The sequence below is a fragment of the Vanacampus margaritifer genome, chromosome 11 (genome assembly GCF_051991255.1).
Source record: "Vanacampus margaritifer isolate UIUO_Vmar chromosome 11, RoL_Vmar_1.0, whole genome shotgun sequence".
In the NCBI taxonomy this organism is placed as follows: Eukaryota; Metazoa; Chordata; class Actinopteri; order Syngnathiformes; family Syngnathidae; genus Vanacampus; species Vanacampus margaritifer.
The window spans coordinates 406,346-424,593 of record NC_135442.1 but is presented as its reverse complement, the minus strand read 5'-3'; the positions used below and the strand labels follow the sequence as shown (position 1 = coordinate 424,593).

Sequence of the window (18,248 nt, the reverse complement as noted above, 5' to 3'; positions counted from 1 at the left end):
AGTCCAATACCTGTGATCTTGGTTCCTTCTTTGGTCTCAGCGGAAACTCCTATGCCATACTCGTTCTCGCCGGTCACTCTGAAGTAGTACACTCCGCCCTCCTGCAGGTCTGACACCTTGTATGTCAACCTATGACACGTGTCAGTCAACTGTGTCCAGCCTTTCTGACTGGCCTCACGAATATCCACTAGATAGTTCTTTACGGGTCCTCCTCCTTCATTCTCCGGAGTATCCCATGTCACAGTCGCGGTGTTCTTGGTCACATCTTTGACCAGGACACATGCCGGAGGTCCAGGAGAATCCAAGACTCTGACATTGAGGGTCAAGGAGGCTGTGCCAGCCACATTGGACAAGGTGATTGTGTATTTTCCAGCATCATTGCGTGTGGCTTTCTCCAAAGTGATTGACGTGAAGGTGTCCGTGGTGTCAATGACAGCACGGACCCTTAGGTCAACATCTGGCTTGCTCCAAGTGACACTGGGGATGGGTTTGCCTCTGAAGGGCACTGTCATGGTGAACGAGCTGCCATCCTTCACAATAAGTGTTTTTCTCATATCATTGCTTATGTCAAAGATGGGCTCTTCTTCCCGTTCCTTGGCCAGCTGTTTGTCAGACTCTGGGCTGGGTTCGCTGACTCCAATCTTGTTGATGGACTTGACCACAAACACGTACTCGGCACCAGGTGTCAGCCCCACCACTGTGAACTCTGTATTCTTGGTGTTCTGGACACCAACTGCCCATTCGTCATCCAAAGTATTTCTGTATTCAACTCGGTACCCGGTCACAGGTGCTCCACCGTCAAAGAGGGGTTTGTTCCAGGACAGGGTGACAGTGGTCTTTGTTGAATCAATGATCTTGGGCTTAGCGGGTGGGGAAGGCAAGAACTGGGGATCTTCAGCCTTGGTGAGTGGACAGGCAACGCTGGGAGCGCTGAGGCCAGCAGCATTCTCTGCAAACACTCTGTACTCATACTCACAGCCCTCACGAAGGTGTGATGCTTTGACTCTGAGGTCATAAACCGGCTTCTTGTTTACACGGCACCAGCGAAGGCCGGTCTTCTCTCTCTTTTCGATGACATAGCCAGCAATGCTGCTGCCACCGTCAGAGACCGGTCTTTCCCAGCAGATGGTCATTGCCTCGCTCGTAACTGAGGTGACCTGGACATTAGTGGGAGCAGCAGGGACTGTGAACGGATCCATGGCTTTTGCTGGCTCACTTTCAAGGGATTCGCCCTCCCCATATTTGTTGACTCCTCTAACTCTGAAGATGTACTCATTTCCTTTAAGCAGCTTGGTGACTTTGCAAGTGGTGGCCTTCATGTCACCGTGGACAAGAGTCCAAGCAAGTCGGCTAGTCTCCCGTTTTTCGACAATGTAATGTATAATATCAGCGCCGCCATTCTCTCGAGGAGGGCCCCAGGTCAGGGTGCATTTTTCTGCTGTCAGGCCTGATACAGCCAAAGGTCCAGAAGAAGGTCCAGGCCTATCCAGAACCTTGCAGTTGATAGCCACAGACCTGGTTCCTGCTACATTGTGCAGAGTCAGGACATACTGGCCAGAGTCCCTCCTGATAGCATCGCTTATCAGCAGGGTAGTTGTGAAGTTTGTGGTTGTGATTTCACATCTGGCCTTGGCCTCAATCTCCTTTCCATCTTTAGACCACGAGACGACAGGAAGTGGTCGCCCAGTGGTTTCAGCGTCAATTTGAATGATTTCTCCTGCTTTAATGACAAGCAGCTGTCTGAACTTTTCTTCCAAGATGATTGTGGGTGGATCGACATCATCTTTGACCGTTACAGGTCCAGTACTCTCGGAGGGTACACTTAACACCTCGGCAGAATTCTTAGCAATAACATGAAAGTCATACTGGACGTCTTCAGTTAGGCCCGTGACATCGAAGTAAGTGTCCTGGAGGTTGGTGAAGTTACATTTCAGCCAGCGGCCATTTGGAAGCTCTTTGCGTTCAACAATGTAGCCGGTAATCTTGGTTCCACCATCATGTTCTGGCCTCTCCCAGAAGAGGGAGACCGAAGTCCTTGTGATGTTGGTGACTCTGAGGTTGTGAGGAGGTTCACATGGATCCCTTGCTGCCACTGGCTCGCTGGCTTTAGAGCCTGGCCCAATTCCAGCAATGTTCTCTGCATAGACTCTAAACTGGTAGAGCAAGCCTTCTTCGATGCCAGTCATCTTAAACTGGCTCTCAGCCAGAAGACCTCTGTTCACCTTCGTCCAAAGGATGCTGCTTTGGTCTTTGCATTCAATGTGATAACCAATAACGGGGCTTCCTCCATCCCTGCTTGGTCTGTCCCAAACAGCAAGCATGCCAGACTTGTTGGCATGGGAAACACGAATGTTGACGGGAGGGCCCGGAGGTTCGAATGGATACTGAGCAACAACAGGAGCGGAATCAACAGCGTGACTCTTGCCGTATCGGTTCTCAGCTGCAACACGGAACTGGTACTCTGTTCCCTGAGTGAGACGGGACACTTTAATTGAGGTCCTGGCAATAGTAGCAGACACAATCTGCCATATGGTTGTGGTTGTGTCTCTCTTTTCCACCACATAATTATTAATTTGGCATCCTCCGTCATAAGTCGGAGCATCCCAAGACAGCGAGATGAAGTCAGCGCTCACCTCATCCAGCTGAATGTTACTGGGCGGGCCCGGTTTGTCCAGAATGATAACAGAAATTTCACTTGTCGTAGTGCCCACTGAATTAGTCAGGGTTATCTCATACTTTCCTACGTCCTCCCTTGTGGCATCCTTGATGAAGATTCTAGATGAGGTCTGTGAGGTGAGAACATTGACTCGAGTCGTCTGCTTCAGCACCTGGCCGTCCTTCTTCCAGGACACTTCAGGCTGCGGCCTGCCTTTGAAGGGAATGTCAATCTTCAGGTCATCTCCAGCTTTAACACTGTACGTGTTGAACAGCAGGTTGACGATGGGTTGCACGGTGATGTCTCTCACAATCACGGGGTCAGCTAAAAGTTTGGGGTCACTCCTACCCTTGTCGTTAATTGCGATGACCCTGAAAAAGTACTCCTCGTCTGTTGTGAGGCCTTCGACAGTGGCCTCTAGTGATTTAACTTCACTGCACAAAGTCCACATTTCGTCTCCGTAGGGCTGCATCTCCACAATGTAGCCTGTAATCTTGCTGCCACCATCATGGTCAGGTCTCTCCCAGGACAGAGTGACCGTGTGACGGGTCACGTCCATCAGCTGAACTCTGCCAGGAGGCAAAGGAGCCTCCGAAACTTTGACTTGCTCTGTGGAGGCAGGCAGACCCACACCCAGTTCATTTACAGCCAGCACACGGAAGTAATAGCGGCCTCCCTCCTGTAGCTCAGAGATCATGAAAGAGTTCCTCACACAATTGCTGCTGACGCTAGTGAACGCCATTCTCTTCTGCTCTCTCTTCTCCACCACGTAATGAGATATCTTGGCCCCTCCGTCGATAAGAGGAGGCTCCCAGGAGAGAGACACTGAATTTCGTTTCACATCTTTCACCTCGAGGTTTGTTGGGGCGCTAGGTGAGTCCAGGACTCTGACGTTGATGAAGGCTGATTTTGAACCACTCATGTTCTCCAGCGTCAGTACGTATTTGCCAGTATCAAATCGGTCGACATTCTCAATCACTAACATGGTGTAGGAGCTTGTCACCTCGATCTGGGCGCGCTCGTTCAGAGTGCCATCTGCCTTTGACCACCGGACCTCCGGCTCAGGCTTCCCTCGGATTGTGACAAACAGACGCAAGGACGCTGTGGCCCTGACATTGACCATCTTTCTCAGATCACAGTCAAGTTCAATTTCTGGGGCTTCCAGCTTCTCCGCGGCAATGACACAGCCAGGCAGGTCTACGTGCTCTCCCACGCCCTCGCAGTTAACGGCACAGATGCGGAAATTGTATTCGGCGTTCTCCCTCAGCTTTTTCACGGTGAAGTTAGTAGCCTGCACACCGGTTTGCGGGGTGCAAATAACCCACTCGTCTAGTGCAGCCTCCTTCATTTCAACAATGTAACCACTAATGGGCGCTCCGCCGTCATATATAGGCCTGGTCCAGGTCAGGGAGACTGTTGTGCTGGAATGGTCGATGACTTTTGGGTTGTTTGGAGGTCCTGGTGGGTAAATGGCATCACGTGCCTTGATGTACTGAGTTGGTGCACTGGGTGTGCCCACGCCAGCGGCATTTTCAGCAGAAACCCTGAATTCATAAGAGTGGCCCTCAGAGAGACCCGTGCATCTGAATCTCAGGTCAGTCAGTCTCTTCTTGTTGCATTTGCTCCATCGGATGCCATCCTTGTCACGTTTTTCAAGGATGTAGCCCTCAATCTCTGCTCCCCCATTGCTCTCCGGCCTTTCCCAGGTAAGCACAATGGAGTCTCTGGTTACGGCACCAGCCTCTGGCGTGGACGGCGCACTTGGAGTGGTGAACGGATTGCGTGCAACAACCGGCTCAGATTCCAGTGGCTCTCCAACACCATATTTGTTGACAGCCGTGACGCGGAAGATGTACTCATTTCCAGGTAGCAGCTTGGTGACTTTATAGCTGATGGCTTGAATCTTGGGCTCCACCATAGTCCATGACAAACGGCTGGTTTCTCTCTTCTCGATGATGTAGTGTGAAATTCCGGCACCGCCGTCCTGCGAGGGATGGTTCCAATGCAGGTAACACTTTTCAGCAGTGACACCTTTGACCTCTAGCGGGCCATCCGGTGGTCCAGGTCTATCCAGAACCTTAACGTTGACTGGGATCATCTTGACTCCGCCGACATTTACAAGTTTGAGAACAAAGTGTCCGCCATCTGTCCGGATGCAGTCTTTCACTGTCAAGACGGTGCGCGTGAGCGTGGTCTTGATCTCCATTCTTGGCGTAGTCTTGTCAATCTCCTTTCCATCCTTCAACCAAGTGACGTCAGGCAGAGGCTTGCCAGTGTAGTCGGCATCAATGATGAAAGTCTCACCAGCACGAACAACCGTTAGATCCTTGAATTTGGAATCCATGGTTGCTTCCGGGGCCTCAATTTCATCTTTGGCAGTTATTTCGCCTGTGCTTGGAGAGGGAAGGCTGGATATGCCAGCTGCGTTCTTGGCAACAACTCTGAACTCATAAATACAGTCCTCAGTCAGGCCAGTCAGTGTGAACTGCGTGTCAATTATGTTGGTAAAGCTGGCCTTCATCCAGCGAGTATCAGGGTGCTTCCTCCTTTCAATCAGGTAGCCAGTAATCACGCTGCCTCCGTCATACGGTGGAGTGGTCCACCGAAGTGTGACATGGTTCCGTGTTATTTCAATGGCTTCGGGAGTGCCTGGTGGATCGCAGGGATCCCGAGCAACTGTGCTTTCTGAAACCTTGCTAGCCGGACTCAGTCCTGCAACGTTTTCGGCATAAACCCTGAATTCATACTCAATGCCCTCCTCCAGCTCCGCAGTCTTGAAACGCGGATCAGGGATGAGCAGCTTGTTGAGCCGAGTCCATAGGAGGCTGTTCTTCTCCTTCCTTTCCAGATGGTAGCCAAGAATGGGACTTCCCCCATTGTTTGCGGGTGGCTTCCACTCCACAACCATGCTGTCCTTGGTCGCAGCGGTTACAACGGGTGTCGCTGGCGCATCAGGCACACTGAAGGGATACTGAGCCATGACTTGTGGCGAGACGATAGCAGAACTCTTACCATATCTGTTCTCAGCAGACACTCTGAACTGATATTCCACGCCAGTCTTCAGGTTGCTGACCTTGATGGTTGTTCTGGCGATGGTCGCAGACACAATCTGCCAAGCTGTTGTGGTTGTGTCTCTCTTCTCCACAATGTAGTTGTTAATTTGACAGCCACCGGTATACGTTGGTGGTTCCCAGGAGAGTGTCACATAATTGGAGCTCACTTCGTCAATCTTCACAGGACCGGTGGGCGGGCCCGGTTTATCAAGAATGATGACAGTAATCTCTTCGGTTGCAGTTCCGACATTGCTGGTGGCTGTGACGGTGTATTTGCCTGAATCCTCCCGCTTCGCATCCTTGATGCACAGTTTTGTAGATGTAGGTGTACCAGATACGTTTAGCCTGGTTGTCTCTTTCAGAGCCTGTCCTTCTTTCTTCCACTCCACTTTAGGGACTGGACGTCCAATCACTGGAATCTCAATCTTCAAATCTTCACCATTTTGCAAACTATAGGTGTTAAATCTCATCCTGAATTCGGGCAACATGGTCGAATCCTTAGCTATGACCGGTTCAGCAAGAGGCCTTGGGTCACTCTTACCCTTGTCATTGAAGGCAGATACTCTGAAAAGATATTCGTGTTCAGCACTGAGGCCTGTGATCGTGCCTTCGCAGGTCTTGGTTGTGGTGGCCACCGCCCATTCGTCAGAGTCCATAGTTTGCATTTCGATGTAGTAACCGATAATCCGGCTGCCTCCGTCGTGAACGGGTTTCTCCCATGACAGCGAGGCAGTTGTTTTAGTGACTTCGGTTAAAGTGACCTTGCCGACAGGCAGAGGAGGCTCAGAGGTCTTAACTGAGTCTGTCGTCTCAACTGGCAGTCCTACACCAAACTCATTTTCGGCAAGGACGCGGAAGTAATAGATTGTTCCCTCTGTGAGGCCAGTAATTCGGTAGCTGGTCTTTGTGCACTTGTTGTCCACATTAGCGTACACATTCCTGTTGGACTCACGCTTTTCAACCAGGTAATTCTTTATTCTTGCGCCACCGTCAATGAGAGGGGGCTCCCAACTTAGGGTGACACTCTCCCGTTTAATATCTTTGACGGTGAGGTTCATGGGCATTCCTGGAGTGTCCAGAACTTTGACAGACACAAATGCAGATTTGGTGCCGGCGCTGTTTTGCAGATTAAGGATGTATTTTCCCGCATCATCTCTGTCACAGACATTGATGAAGAGCTGCGTGTAGTCGTCTCCTGTCTCAAGTTGAACTTTACTGGGTAGTTCGCCGTCCTCCTTGGCCCAGCTAATTTCGGGTGTAGGGCGACCCTTGAATGGAACGCCAATTCTCAATGCGGCTCCAGCACGGACAATAACCCCCTTTCGGAGTTCTGCATCCAGAATCATCTCTGGCGCATTCATTTGATCCACAGGCGTAACTGTGCCCTGGACTTCGGTTGGCTCACCAATGCCCAGCTTGTTGATGGCACAGACGCGCACTTTGTATTCCTGGTGCTCAATCAACTTGGTGATGGTAAATTTGGTGACATTGACTCCAGATGGTGGCGTGCAAATCGTCCACTCCTCCTCATCAGCCTTTGTAATTTCAACGGCGTAACCTTGAATCTCACAGCCACCGTCATATATGGGCCTGTGCCAGGCCAGACTTAAGGAGTCCTTTGTGGTGTCCGTCACATGAACGTTGGTGGGGCTGCCAGGCTCAAACATGGGGTCACAGGCTTTCAGGTAAGGTGTGGCGGGGCTTGGCTGACCCACACCAGCTGCATTCTCAGCAGAAACCCTGAATTCATATTCATGGTCCTCAGTTAGTCCCGTAGCCCGGAAACGCAAGTCTGTTACCCTGCGCTTGTTGCACTTGGTCCACCTTATGCCAGCCCGGTCTCTCTTTTCCACAATGTAGCCAACGATTCCACTGCCTCCGTTGTTCTCAGGGCGGTTCCAGCAAACAGTCATCGAGTCTCTGGTAATGTTGGTGATCTCAATCTCCTGTGGTGTGCCAGGGGGGACGAATGGATTCCTCATGATAACTGGAGCTGACTCCAGAGGCTCACCCTCACCGTATTTGTTGACTGCCATGATCCTGAAGATGTATTCGTTACCCTTCAAGAGTTTGGTGACCTTGAACATGGTGGCGCCGCAGTCACTGGAGACCATGGTCCATGCCAGGCGGCTCGTCTCTCTCTTCTGAATGATGTAATGAGAAATGCCGCTGCCTCCATCGTGCCTGGGAGGAAGCCACGAGAGTGAGCACTTCTCCTCAGTGACATTGCTGACAGTAAGAGGACCCTCTGATGGACCTGGTCTGTCGAGGACCTTTACACTGAAGGGGACAGTCTTGCTGCCTGCCACGTTGGTCAGTACCAGTGTGTACTGTCCGCCGTCCACTCTGATGGCGTCCTTCACAACAAGAAGAGCCTTAAAGTCTGTATTTTTAATCTCAGCTCTGGACGAGTTTTCCACTTCAACATCGCCCTTAAACCACTGAGCCGTGGGAATGGGCTTTCCGTCCACTTTGGCCTCTAAACTGAATGTCGCCCCAGCATTGACGACAAGGGTTTGATTGTACATGGCGTCTGTCTCACACTTGGGTGGGTCAACTTCATCTATTGCTGTGATGGATCCGGTACTCTCAGAAGGCTTGCTGACAGCCCCAGCTGCATTTTTTGCAACGACTCTAAAGTCGTATTTGCTGTTTTCTGTCAAGCCGGTCACTGTGAATTCAAGGTCCATGACATTTGCGAAGCTGGCCTTCATCCATTTTCCTTCAGGAAGGTCACGTTTCTCCACGACATAGCCAGTAATTAGACTTCCGCCGTTGTACTGCGGGGCCGTCCATCTGAGCTTCACCGAATGTCTGGTCACTATCAGTGCCACCGGACAGCCAGGTGGATCACACGGATCGCGGGCCACATAGACCTCTGAGACTTTACTGCACTTTCCAATGCCAACAATGTTCTCAGCATACACTCTGTATTCATACTCAATGCCTTCCTCCAGAGGAGTGGATTTGAACCTGCAATCTTGGATTAGAGTCTTGTTAATCTTGGTCCAAAGGATGCTGTTCTTCTCTTTCCTTTCAAGGTGATAGCCCAAAATAGCGCTGCCTCCGTCAGACGGAGATATGTGCCACTCCACCACCATGTAGTCTTTAGTGTATGAAGACACAAACGGTGTACCCGGTGGCCCAGGTTCTTGGAATGGATACTGAGCCACAACCGGGTCAGAATCAATGGCATAACTCTTACCATATCTGTTCTCAGCATAGATTCTGAATTGATATTCAGCGCCGGTCTTCAGATTGCCCACTTTGAGTGTTGATCTTGCCACAGTGGCCGACACCACTACCCAGTTGGTGGTGGTTGTATCTCGTTTCTCAACAACATAGTTTGATATTTGGCAGCCGCCTGTATAAGTAGGAGGTTCCCATGTAAGTGTGATGCTCTCGGCACTGACATCCTCTAATTTGACAGGACCTGTAGGTGGTCCGGGCTTATCCAAAGTGATCACCTCAACAGTGGCTTCCTTGGATCCCAGATCATTGGCAACAGTAATGCTGTACATTCCTCCATCCTCTCTGGTGGCATCCTTTATCGTAAGTGTGGTCTGATGTGCTGAATCGGTGACATTTACCCTGGTAGTCTGCTTGAGGACAGCTCCATCCTTGGACCAAGAGATGGTCGGCTTTGGATGGCCTGCAATTGGCACTTCAATCTTGAGGTCGTGTCCCACTTGAACACTGTAGCTGCTCGTTTTAGGTCTGACGGCAGGCTCAATCACAAGGTCCTTGGCGACAACCGAATGGACCAGTTGCCTGGGGTCACTCCTGCCCTTGTCGTTGACAGCAACCACTCTGAACTGATACTCTTCTCCCTTGAGCAGGTTACTCACCAGGGCCTCCGTTGCCTTTCCACTGGCACAAACAGACCAAGAGTCGGTGTCCATTAGAGCTAGTTCGACTTCATAGTGGCTTATCCTGCTGCCGCCATCGTGTGTAGGCTTTTCCCACGTCAAGGTGACAGTACTGTGTGTAACATCAACAACGCTGACTTTACCGGGGGGCTGCGGCTTCTCGGATATCTTAATGGGTTCAATGGTTTTAGCGGGCAGACCGACACCGTACTCATTCTCAGCCAGCACTCTAAAGAAGAATATTCCACCCTCTGGGAGAGGTTCCACCTTCCAGGTCATCTTATTGGAGATGGTGACTGGAGAGTAAACCTTCCGAGTGCTCTCCCGCTTCTCCACGATGTACTGCTTAATCTTTGAACCACCATCGAGGAGCGGAGGCTCCCATGACAGCGTGACAGAATTCTTTGTAATCTCCTTCACCAAGAGATTATTTGGAGGGCTTGGCGAGTCCAGAACTCTGACGCTGATGAAGACGGACTTTATTCCGCTGGCATTCTCTGCAGTAAGTGTGTATTTGCCGCTGTCAAATCTGTCCACGTTCTCAATCACAAGGGACGCATAGCTATCCGTGTTGTCAATTTGGGCCGTCTCTTTAAGCTCCCCATCAGCCTTGCCCCATTTTACCTCGGGGGATGGACGCCCTCTTACAGGAACAAAGAGCCTAAGTGTACTTGCGGCTCTAATGTTGATCATCTTCCTCATATCGGCATCTAGGTCCAGGTCTGGCGCTTCAAGCTTCTCTTCCAGAGTGATTTTTCCAGCAAAATCAGCCTGCTCACCGACACCGATTTTATTGATGGCACACACTCTGAACTGATACTCGTGCTTCTCCAGGAGCTTTGTCACCGTGAACCACGTTTCTGCGATCCCAGAAGGAGGAGTGCACATAAACCACTCATCTGACACGCTGTTGCACGCCTCCACAATGTAGGCCTGAATCTCACAGCCACCATCATAGATGGGTTTACCCCAGGTAAGGGAAACAGTAGATCTTGACGTGTCCACCACCTTGGGATTGTTTGGTGGGCCTGGTTTGAAGATAGGATCCAAAGCTTTGTAATATGTTGTTGGGGCACTGGGTGTTCCAATGCCGGCAGCATTCTCGGCCGAGACCCTAAATTCGTAGCTGTGGTTTTCTAGGAGCCCAGTAACTCTGAAACGGAGCTCGCTCACGTTACGCTTGTTGCACCTGGTCCATCTAATACCGTCCATGTCACGTTTCTCCACAACATAACCTTGGATGGCACTACCACCGTCGTTACTTGGTCGTTCCCAGGTCACTACCATGGAGTCTTTGGTAATCGTGGAGACCTCTACTTCTGTTGGTGGGCTGGGGACGACAAACGGATTTCTGGCAATCATGGGCTCGGATTCCAGAGGCTCACCGACTCCATATTTGTTCACTGGAATCACTCTAAAGATGTACTCATTACCAGGAAGAAGCTTGGTGATCTTCAGGTTCAGGGTCTGAACTTTTTGTTCCACTACTGTCCAAACCAGTCTGCTCGTCTCTCTCCTTTCAACAATGTAATGGGAAACATCACTACCGCCATCCTGCAAAGGTGGTTTCCAGGAAATGGAGCATTTCTCACTAGTGACACCGTAGATTGAAATAGGACCCTCAGGTGGACCTGGCCTGTCCAGAACTTTGACATTAATGTTCACAGATTTCTCCCCACCTACATTCTTCACCAGCAAAGTATACTGGCCCCCATCAACACGAATGGCTTCTTTGACAACAATGCAGGCTACAAATTCTGTGTTCTTGACTTCCAGGCGTGCTGCTTCACTCATGACTTGACCGTCCTTCATCCAGTGCACCGTGGGTACAGGTTTGCCGGAGAACGCCGCCTCAAGCCTGAATGACTCCCCAGCGTTCACAACCACAGCCTGGGAGTATTTGGTATCCAGGTCAATTTGAGGTGGATCCACCTCATCCTTGGCAGTGATAGCTCCAGTAGAGTCAGATGGTTGACTGCTGACACCTGCTGCATTTTTGGCAATGACACGGAACTCATAAATCTGATCTTCAGTGAGACCCGTGACAACAAAGGAAGTCTCAATGACGTTGGCGAAGCTGGCCTTCATCCAGCGGCCGGAACCTTCTTTCTTCTCCACCACATACCCTGTGATTTTTATGCCACCGTCATACTCAGGTTTGGCCCATCGGAGGGTCACCTGGTTTCTGGTTACAATGACAGCCTCCGGCTTTCCTGGTCTGTCACAAGGGTCTCTGGCTACCTGCAATTCACTCACGATACTTGCCTTGCTTAGGCCAACAATGTTCTCAGCGTAAACTCTGAACTCGTATTCAATACCCTCTTCCAGGCCAACCACTTTGAATCGGGGCTCTGGGATGAGCTGTTTGTTCTGCTTCACCCACAAAATGCTGTTTTTCTCCTTGAGCTCCAGGTGGTAGCCCAGGATTTTACTTCCACCATCACTGCTGGGTTTATCCCATACAACCAGCATGGTCTCTTTGGTGGCTGATTGGACAACCACCGAACGCGGTGAAGCGGGTACGTCGAATGGATACTGAGCCACGATGCTTTCAGAGAGCAGCGCTGAGGACTTGCCATATCGATTCTCTGCAGCAATCCTGAATTGGTACTCACAGCCGGTCTTCAGACGAACGGCTTTCACAGTGGTTCTGGCCACTGTAGCTGATACGATCTGCCAGTTAGTGGTCGACGTGTCTCTCTTTTCAACAACGTAATTGTTGATGCTACAGCCACCATCGTACTCTGGTGGGTTCCAGGACAAGACTACACTGTCTGCAGTGACTTCATCCAGCTTGATCGGGCCAGTTGGAGGGCCTGGCTTGTCTAGGACTAGCACATTTATGTTCGTAGTCGCTTCTCCAGCTGTGTTAATCAATTTGATGGAATATGTACCCACATCATCTCTGCAGGCCTCCTTAATGACCAGGAGAAGGTTCTTGTCAGTGCTTTCAGCGTTAACTCTTGTTGTCTCCTTGAGGGCGACGCCGTCTTTGAACCAGGTTGCGGTTGCTTTGGGACAGGCAGCATAAGGTACGTCAATCTTCAGATCATCTCCCGCTAACACACTAAAGGTGCTGAAAGCCAATTTGAAAGTTGGCAAAATAACCAGATCTTTGGCCACCACGGGCATGCTGAGAGCACGTGGATCACTAACTCCCTTTTCATTAGTTGCCGATATACGGAACATGTACTCCTCTCCCTGTGTTAAACCGGTGACAACTGCCTCGTTAGTCTTGACGGCCATGACCTGGGTCCACTTTTCGCTTTCACTTCCCTGCATCTCAACAATGTAGCCAGTGATTCTGCTGCCACCGTCATGGTCGGGCTTCTCCCAGGTGAGTGTGACACTGGTGCCGGTCACCTCGCGGAGGGACACTTTTCCTGGAGGTAGGGGCCTCTCTGACACCTTAACTGGGTCAAAGGTCTCCACTGGGAGGCCGATACCGTATTCATTCTCAGCCAGAATTCTGAAGAAGTACACCTTTCCTTCCTCCAATTCTCCAACTTTCCAGCTGGATTTGTGGCAGTTTGCACAAACAGTGGAGTAGGCCTTTCTGGTTGACTCACGCTTCTCAACAATGTAATTACGGACTCTGGAGCCACCATCAATTAAAGGCGCATCCCAAATGAGCGAGACTGAGTCTCTGGTAACCTCCTTGATGAAAAGGTTCTGAGGTGCACCAGGGGTGTCTAGCACCCTAACGTTCACAAAAGCTGTCTTGCTTCCAGAGGCATTTTCCACAGTGACCATGTATTTACCACCGTCGAACCTGTCAACATTTTCAACTTGAAGAGCAGTGAATGATGACGTGACTTCAATAATAGCTTTATCCAGAGACTCCCCGTGCTCTCTTGACCATTTGACGTCAGGTGCCGGCCTGCCTTTAATAGGCACAAAGAGTCTAAGTGTGCCACAGGCTCTGATACAGACCACCTTACGGAGATCCGCCCCAAGTTCGATCTCGGGGGGTAGTAACCTGTCTTCGGCTTTCGGAGTTCCGGGGACAGCAGCAGGCTCTCCCACACCTTCGCAGTTGGTGGCACAGATGTTGATTTTGTAGTCTTGGTTCTCTTTCAGGCCAGTGATAGTGAACGAGGTAGCTGTCCATCCCTTCTTAGGAGTGTGAATTGTCCATTCATCCTCTTCTGGCAGGCAGCTCTCCACAATATAGCCAGTGATTTCAGAACCACCATCATAGACAGGCTTATTCCAAGCAAGGGTGATGGAAGACTTGGTTGTGTCTAGAACTCTAGGGTTCCCTGGAGGTCCAGGCTGGAAGATTGTGTCCATGGCTTTGTAGAATGGACTCGAGGGACTCGGCTGGCTCAGGCCAGCATTGTTCTCTGCAAAAACTCTGAACTCATACTCGTGGCCCGGTGTGAGGCCAGAGGCCTTGAATCGAAGGTCGGTTACAGTCCTTTTGTTGCACTTGACCCAGCGCAGTCCGGTTTTATCCCTTCTCTCAATTATGTAAGTGTTGATTCTGCTACCCCCGTCTTGTTCGGGGCGCTCCCAGCAGACCACCATTGAGTCCTTGGTGATGGTCGTGACCTCAGGCTGCGTGGGTGGGTCACTGGGAACGTAAGGATTAGCACAGATGACTGGCAGGGACTCCACCGGCTCTCCAATGCCATACTTATTCACAGCCATAACTCTGAAGACATACTCATTGCCCTTAAGAAGCTTGGTGACCTTGAACCGGTTTGCTTGGAGGTCGGTCGCCACGTTTGTCCAGGCCAACCTGCTGGTTTCACGCTTCTGAATGATGAAGTATTCAATCTTGGCGCCGCCATCATGTGTCGGATGCAGCCAGTTGAGAACACATTTCTCTGCAGCGATATCAGTAACCGTTAAGGAATCAGGTGGTCCGGGTCTATCAAGGACCTTGACATTGTAGGTGAATTTAGCAAAGCCACCGGGGTTACTGGCAGTAAGGGTGAATGCGCCACCATCTCTTCTCAAAGAGTCTTTGTTGATCAGATTTGTGTGGAAAGGTGATATCTTTATCTCCAATTTTCCGGTATCTTCGAGCTCTTTCCCGTCCTTGGTCCACACAAGCGAGGGGATGGGCCGACCCGTCACATTGGCCTCCAGTGTAAACATCTCTCCGGCCATGACGACCACATTGCCACTGTAAATGGAGTCAACGTCGAGCCGGGGCTCTTCGATGTCATCCCTGCACGTGATAGCTTCTGAATGCTGAGAGGGTGCACTCACAGCCCCTGCTGAGTTGCGAGCCAGCACACGGAATTCATAAACGCTGTCTTCAATCAGACCGCTGACTGTGTAGACCGTCTCAAGGATGTTGTTGAAGTTGGCTTTAAGCCACCGCCCGTTTGGCAGCTCTCTCCTCTCCACAGTGTATCCGGTGATGGCAAATCCTCCGTCAGCCTCTGGTTTGGTCCATGAAACAGTCACCTCATGTCTGGTGATGTTCAGTGCCAAAGGTCTGCCTGGTGGATCGACCGGGTCCAAAGCATACAATGGGTCAGAGGGCTTGCTGGGTTTGCTGAGACCAGCCAAGTTTTCAGCGATAACACGGTGTTCATATTCAATTCCATCAACCAGGCCAGTTGATTTGAAGATATTTCCTACTACAAGAGCTTTGTTGATCCTCTGCCACAGAATACTGTTCCTCTCTTTTCGTTCCACGTGGTAGCCCAGAATGGCACTGCCTCCATCTGAAGATGGCTCGTTCCAGCTTAGAGCCATTGCATCCTTATTGTGAGATGTGACTGCAGGAGGCCCTGGCTGGCCCGGGACATCAAATGGATAGGTAGCCACCACTGGCTCAGAGACAATGGATGGTCCAATGCCGTATCGATTTTGGGCCTTGACACGGAACTGATACCCAGTTCCAGTGATGAGCCGGGCTGCCTTAAACGTGGTACGTATGACAGTGGCCGCTAACTCCACCCAGGAAGTACCAGTTGTCTCCCGCATTTCAACAATATAATTGCTGATGGGAACACCTCCATCATTCTCGGGGGGCTCCCAGGACATAAGGATATAATCGGATGAGACCTCATCCATCTTTATGGGACCAGTAGGTGGACCTGGAATATCATGGACTAACACTGTGATTGTTTCAGTCACTGTGCCCAGCATGTTCTTGCCGGTCATTGAATACTGGCCTCCATCAGTCCTCTTGATCTCGCCGATGTTGAGAATGGTTGATGTTGCTGTGGTTTCGGTGTTAATTCTTTGTGTCTCTTTGAGGACTGCGTCTCCTTTCTTCCAAGAAACAACAGGTTTGGGTTTTCCAAGTACTGGAATCTCTACCTTAACACGGTCTCCAGCCTTGGCAATAACCGTCTTCTGGTAGACTCCACGTAGGTCAAATGACGGACCTGACGTTTGCTCTTTGATAATCACTGGTCTACTCTCACGTGGATCGCTTCTACCTGAAGCATTGACCGCCATTATGCGGAAAGTATATTCCTCTTCCTCGATCAGATTTGTCACAGTGTAGTCCAGAGCCTTGATGGCAGCAACATGGAACCAGTGCACAGTGTCCTTCTTCTGAGCCTCAATGACATACCCCGTGATCAAGCTACCGCCATCGTGAAGAGGCTTGGTCCATGCCAAACTGGCGCTGTCAGCCGTAACATCCGTGATGTACAGGTTTTCTGGCGGAGAAGGAGCCTGAGATGCTCTGATTGGTTCGGGGGTTTCAGCAGGCTCACCGACGCCCAGGTCATTCTCAGCTGAAATTCGGAAGTAGTAGTAAGCTCCCTCCTCCAGGTCGGTGAATTTGAAAGAGCACTTTTGCCAGTCGGTGCTCAGGACGGTGTAGGCCTTCTTTGTGGCCTCTCTCTTTTCAATAACGTAGTTGTGAATCTTAGAGCCGCCGTCAATGATAGGGATCTCCCACTGGAGGGCTATGCTGGTTTTGGCGATCTCTCTGGGTTTGAGATTAACCGGGGGCCCTGGCGTGTCCAGAACTTTCACATTTACAAAGCCCGTCTTCTTCCCGGCGACATTCTCCAGGCAGAGGTTGTACTTTCCGGCATCATATCTAGTGCAGTCAGGAATGACCAGCAAGGTGTAGGACTCAGTGGTGTCAATATGTGCGCGCATTTTCAGATTGACGTCATCTTTACTCCAGGTGACATCTGGGACAGGACGGCCTCGGATGGGAACAAATAAACGGATTGACGTACGGGCCCTGACTACCAGGGATTTCCGGAGTTCGGCGTCCAGCTCAAAGTCGGGAACAGACTCCTGGTCCACAAGTTCTGTTACTTTTTCAACCTCTGCAGGCTCACCAATTCCCTCAGAATTCACAGCTCTGACTCTAAAATGGTATCTGCCTCGCTTCTGCAGGTTTCCGATAACATATACAGTAGCCTTCAGGTGGTACTCTGTCTCTGTCTCCCAGTCATCATGTCCTTCCTTTTTATATTCCACAATGTATCCATCCACTTGCAGGCCACCATCATAGTGAGGTCGACCCCAGGTGAAGGTGGCAGACGTTTTAGTGGTGTCTGTAATCCTAGGGTTGGAAGGAGGGCCTGGTGGATCTGGTGAGCAGGGAAAAAAACTTGTTGAAAAACAACAACATTATGTGGCTTAAACGAAATAATTATTACTCATGAGCTACGTACACACGATGTCCTTGGTCATTGCCGGACGCGAAGGCTCACTGGGTTCTCCGAAGCCAGCCTTGTTCTCAGCAGTCACTCTGAATTCATACTCGACCCCTTCGCTTAGGCCTTGCACCTTAAAGCGCAGGTCTGGGACTGTTCTCTTAGACGCCCTGACCCACCTCAATCCTCGCTTCTCCTTCCTTTCTACAAGGTAACCCCTGATGTCACTGCCCCCATCCTGCAGTGGTCTCTTCCATGAAATGGTGACAGAGTTCCTGGTGACATTATCAATTTCTGGGGTTGATGGTGGACCTGGTGGACCTGCGGATGCAAAGATGGTTGTAATTGTTAGTAATGTGACCTTACCAATACAGTGAGGTTACAATTAGCACCTTGAAACATGTATAATATTCACTGAACTTACGATAACTGTCGACCATTTTTACTGGACCGGACAGGCTTGCGTCTCCAGTGCCATATTGGTTGACAGCAGATACCCGGAAGATGTACTCGTTGCCTTTGATCAATTTGCTGGCGACGCATCTGCAGTCCATGACGTTTTCAGCCAGCTTGGTCCACTGCAGGCGACTGGTCTCTCGCTTCTCAAGGATGTAAGACTTAATAGAGCAGCCTCCATCCTCCTCTGGTGGAAGCCAGGTCAGGGTGCACTTTTCAGCGGAAATGTTACTGGCCTCAATGGGGCCCGGAGGTCCGGGAACATCCAGAACCTTCACTTTGACGTGTTCTGCTTTGATGCCGAATGGGTTACTGGCAGTGATGGTGTACTCTCCGGTGTTCTTCCTGCTGGCGTACTTGATGGCCACAGTGGAGGATGTCGGAGTGCTGGTGATGGTGACAATGTCGGAGTTCTTGAGCTCACGGCCGGCCTTTGACCAGACAACGGTGGGCGGAGGTTTGCCGACAATCTTGGAAGCGGTGACTACGATTGTATCTCCCGCCCGGACTGACAGGCCGTCTTTCACGTCTGGGTCAATGGTGATGCTCGGGGGTTCTGAGAAATCAAGTGATGCAAGATGTTACCTTGCAAGCTGGAACATTCACAACAAATTCAGTCAAA

At 50.7% G+C, this 18,248-nt stretch overlaps 1 protein-coding gene across 2 annotated transcripts in view; it reads right to left on the bottom strand.

The window, feature by feature from the left end:
• Positions 1-18,248, bottom strand: part of ttn.2 (titin, tandem duplicate 2) — a 206,585-nt gene that overhangs the window by 26,984 nt on the left and 161,353 nt on the right. For both annotated transcript variants that reach the window (XM_077579402.1, XM_077579403.1), the window contains 3 exons: positions 17,595-18,182; positions 17,189-17,491; positions 11-17,104 (listed from right to left, as the gene is read on the bottom strand). In XM_077579402.1, the coding sequence (XP_077435528.1) occupies positions 11-17,104; positions 17,189-17,491; positions 17,595-18,182 (17,985 nt within the window). The remainder of the gene's footprint in view (positions 1-10; positions 17,105-17,188; positions 17,492-17,594; positions 18,183-18,248) is intronic.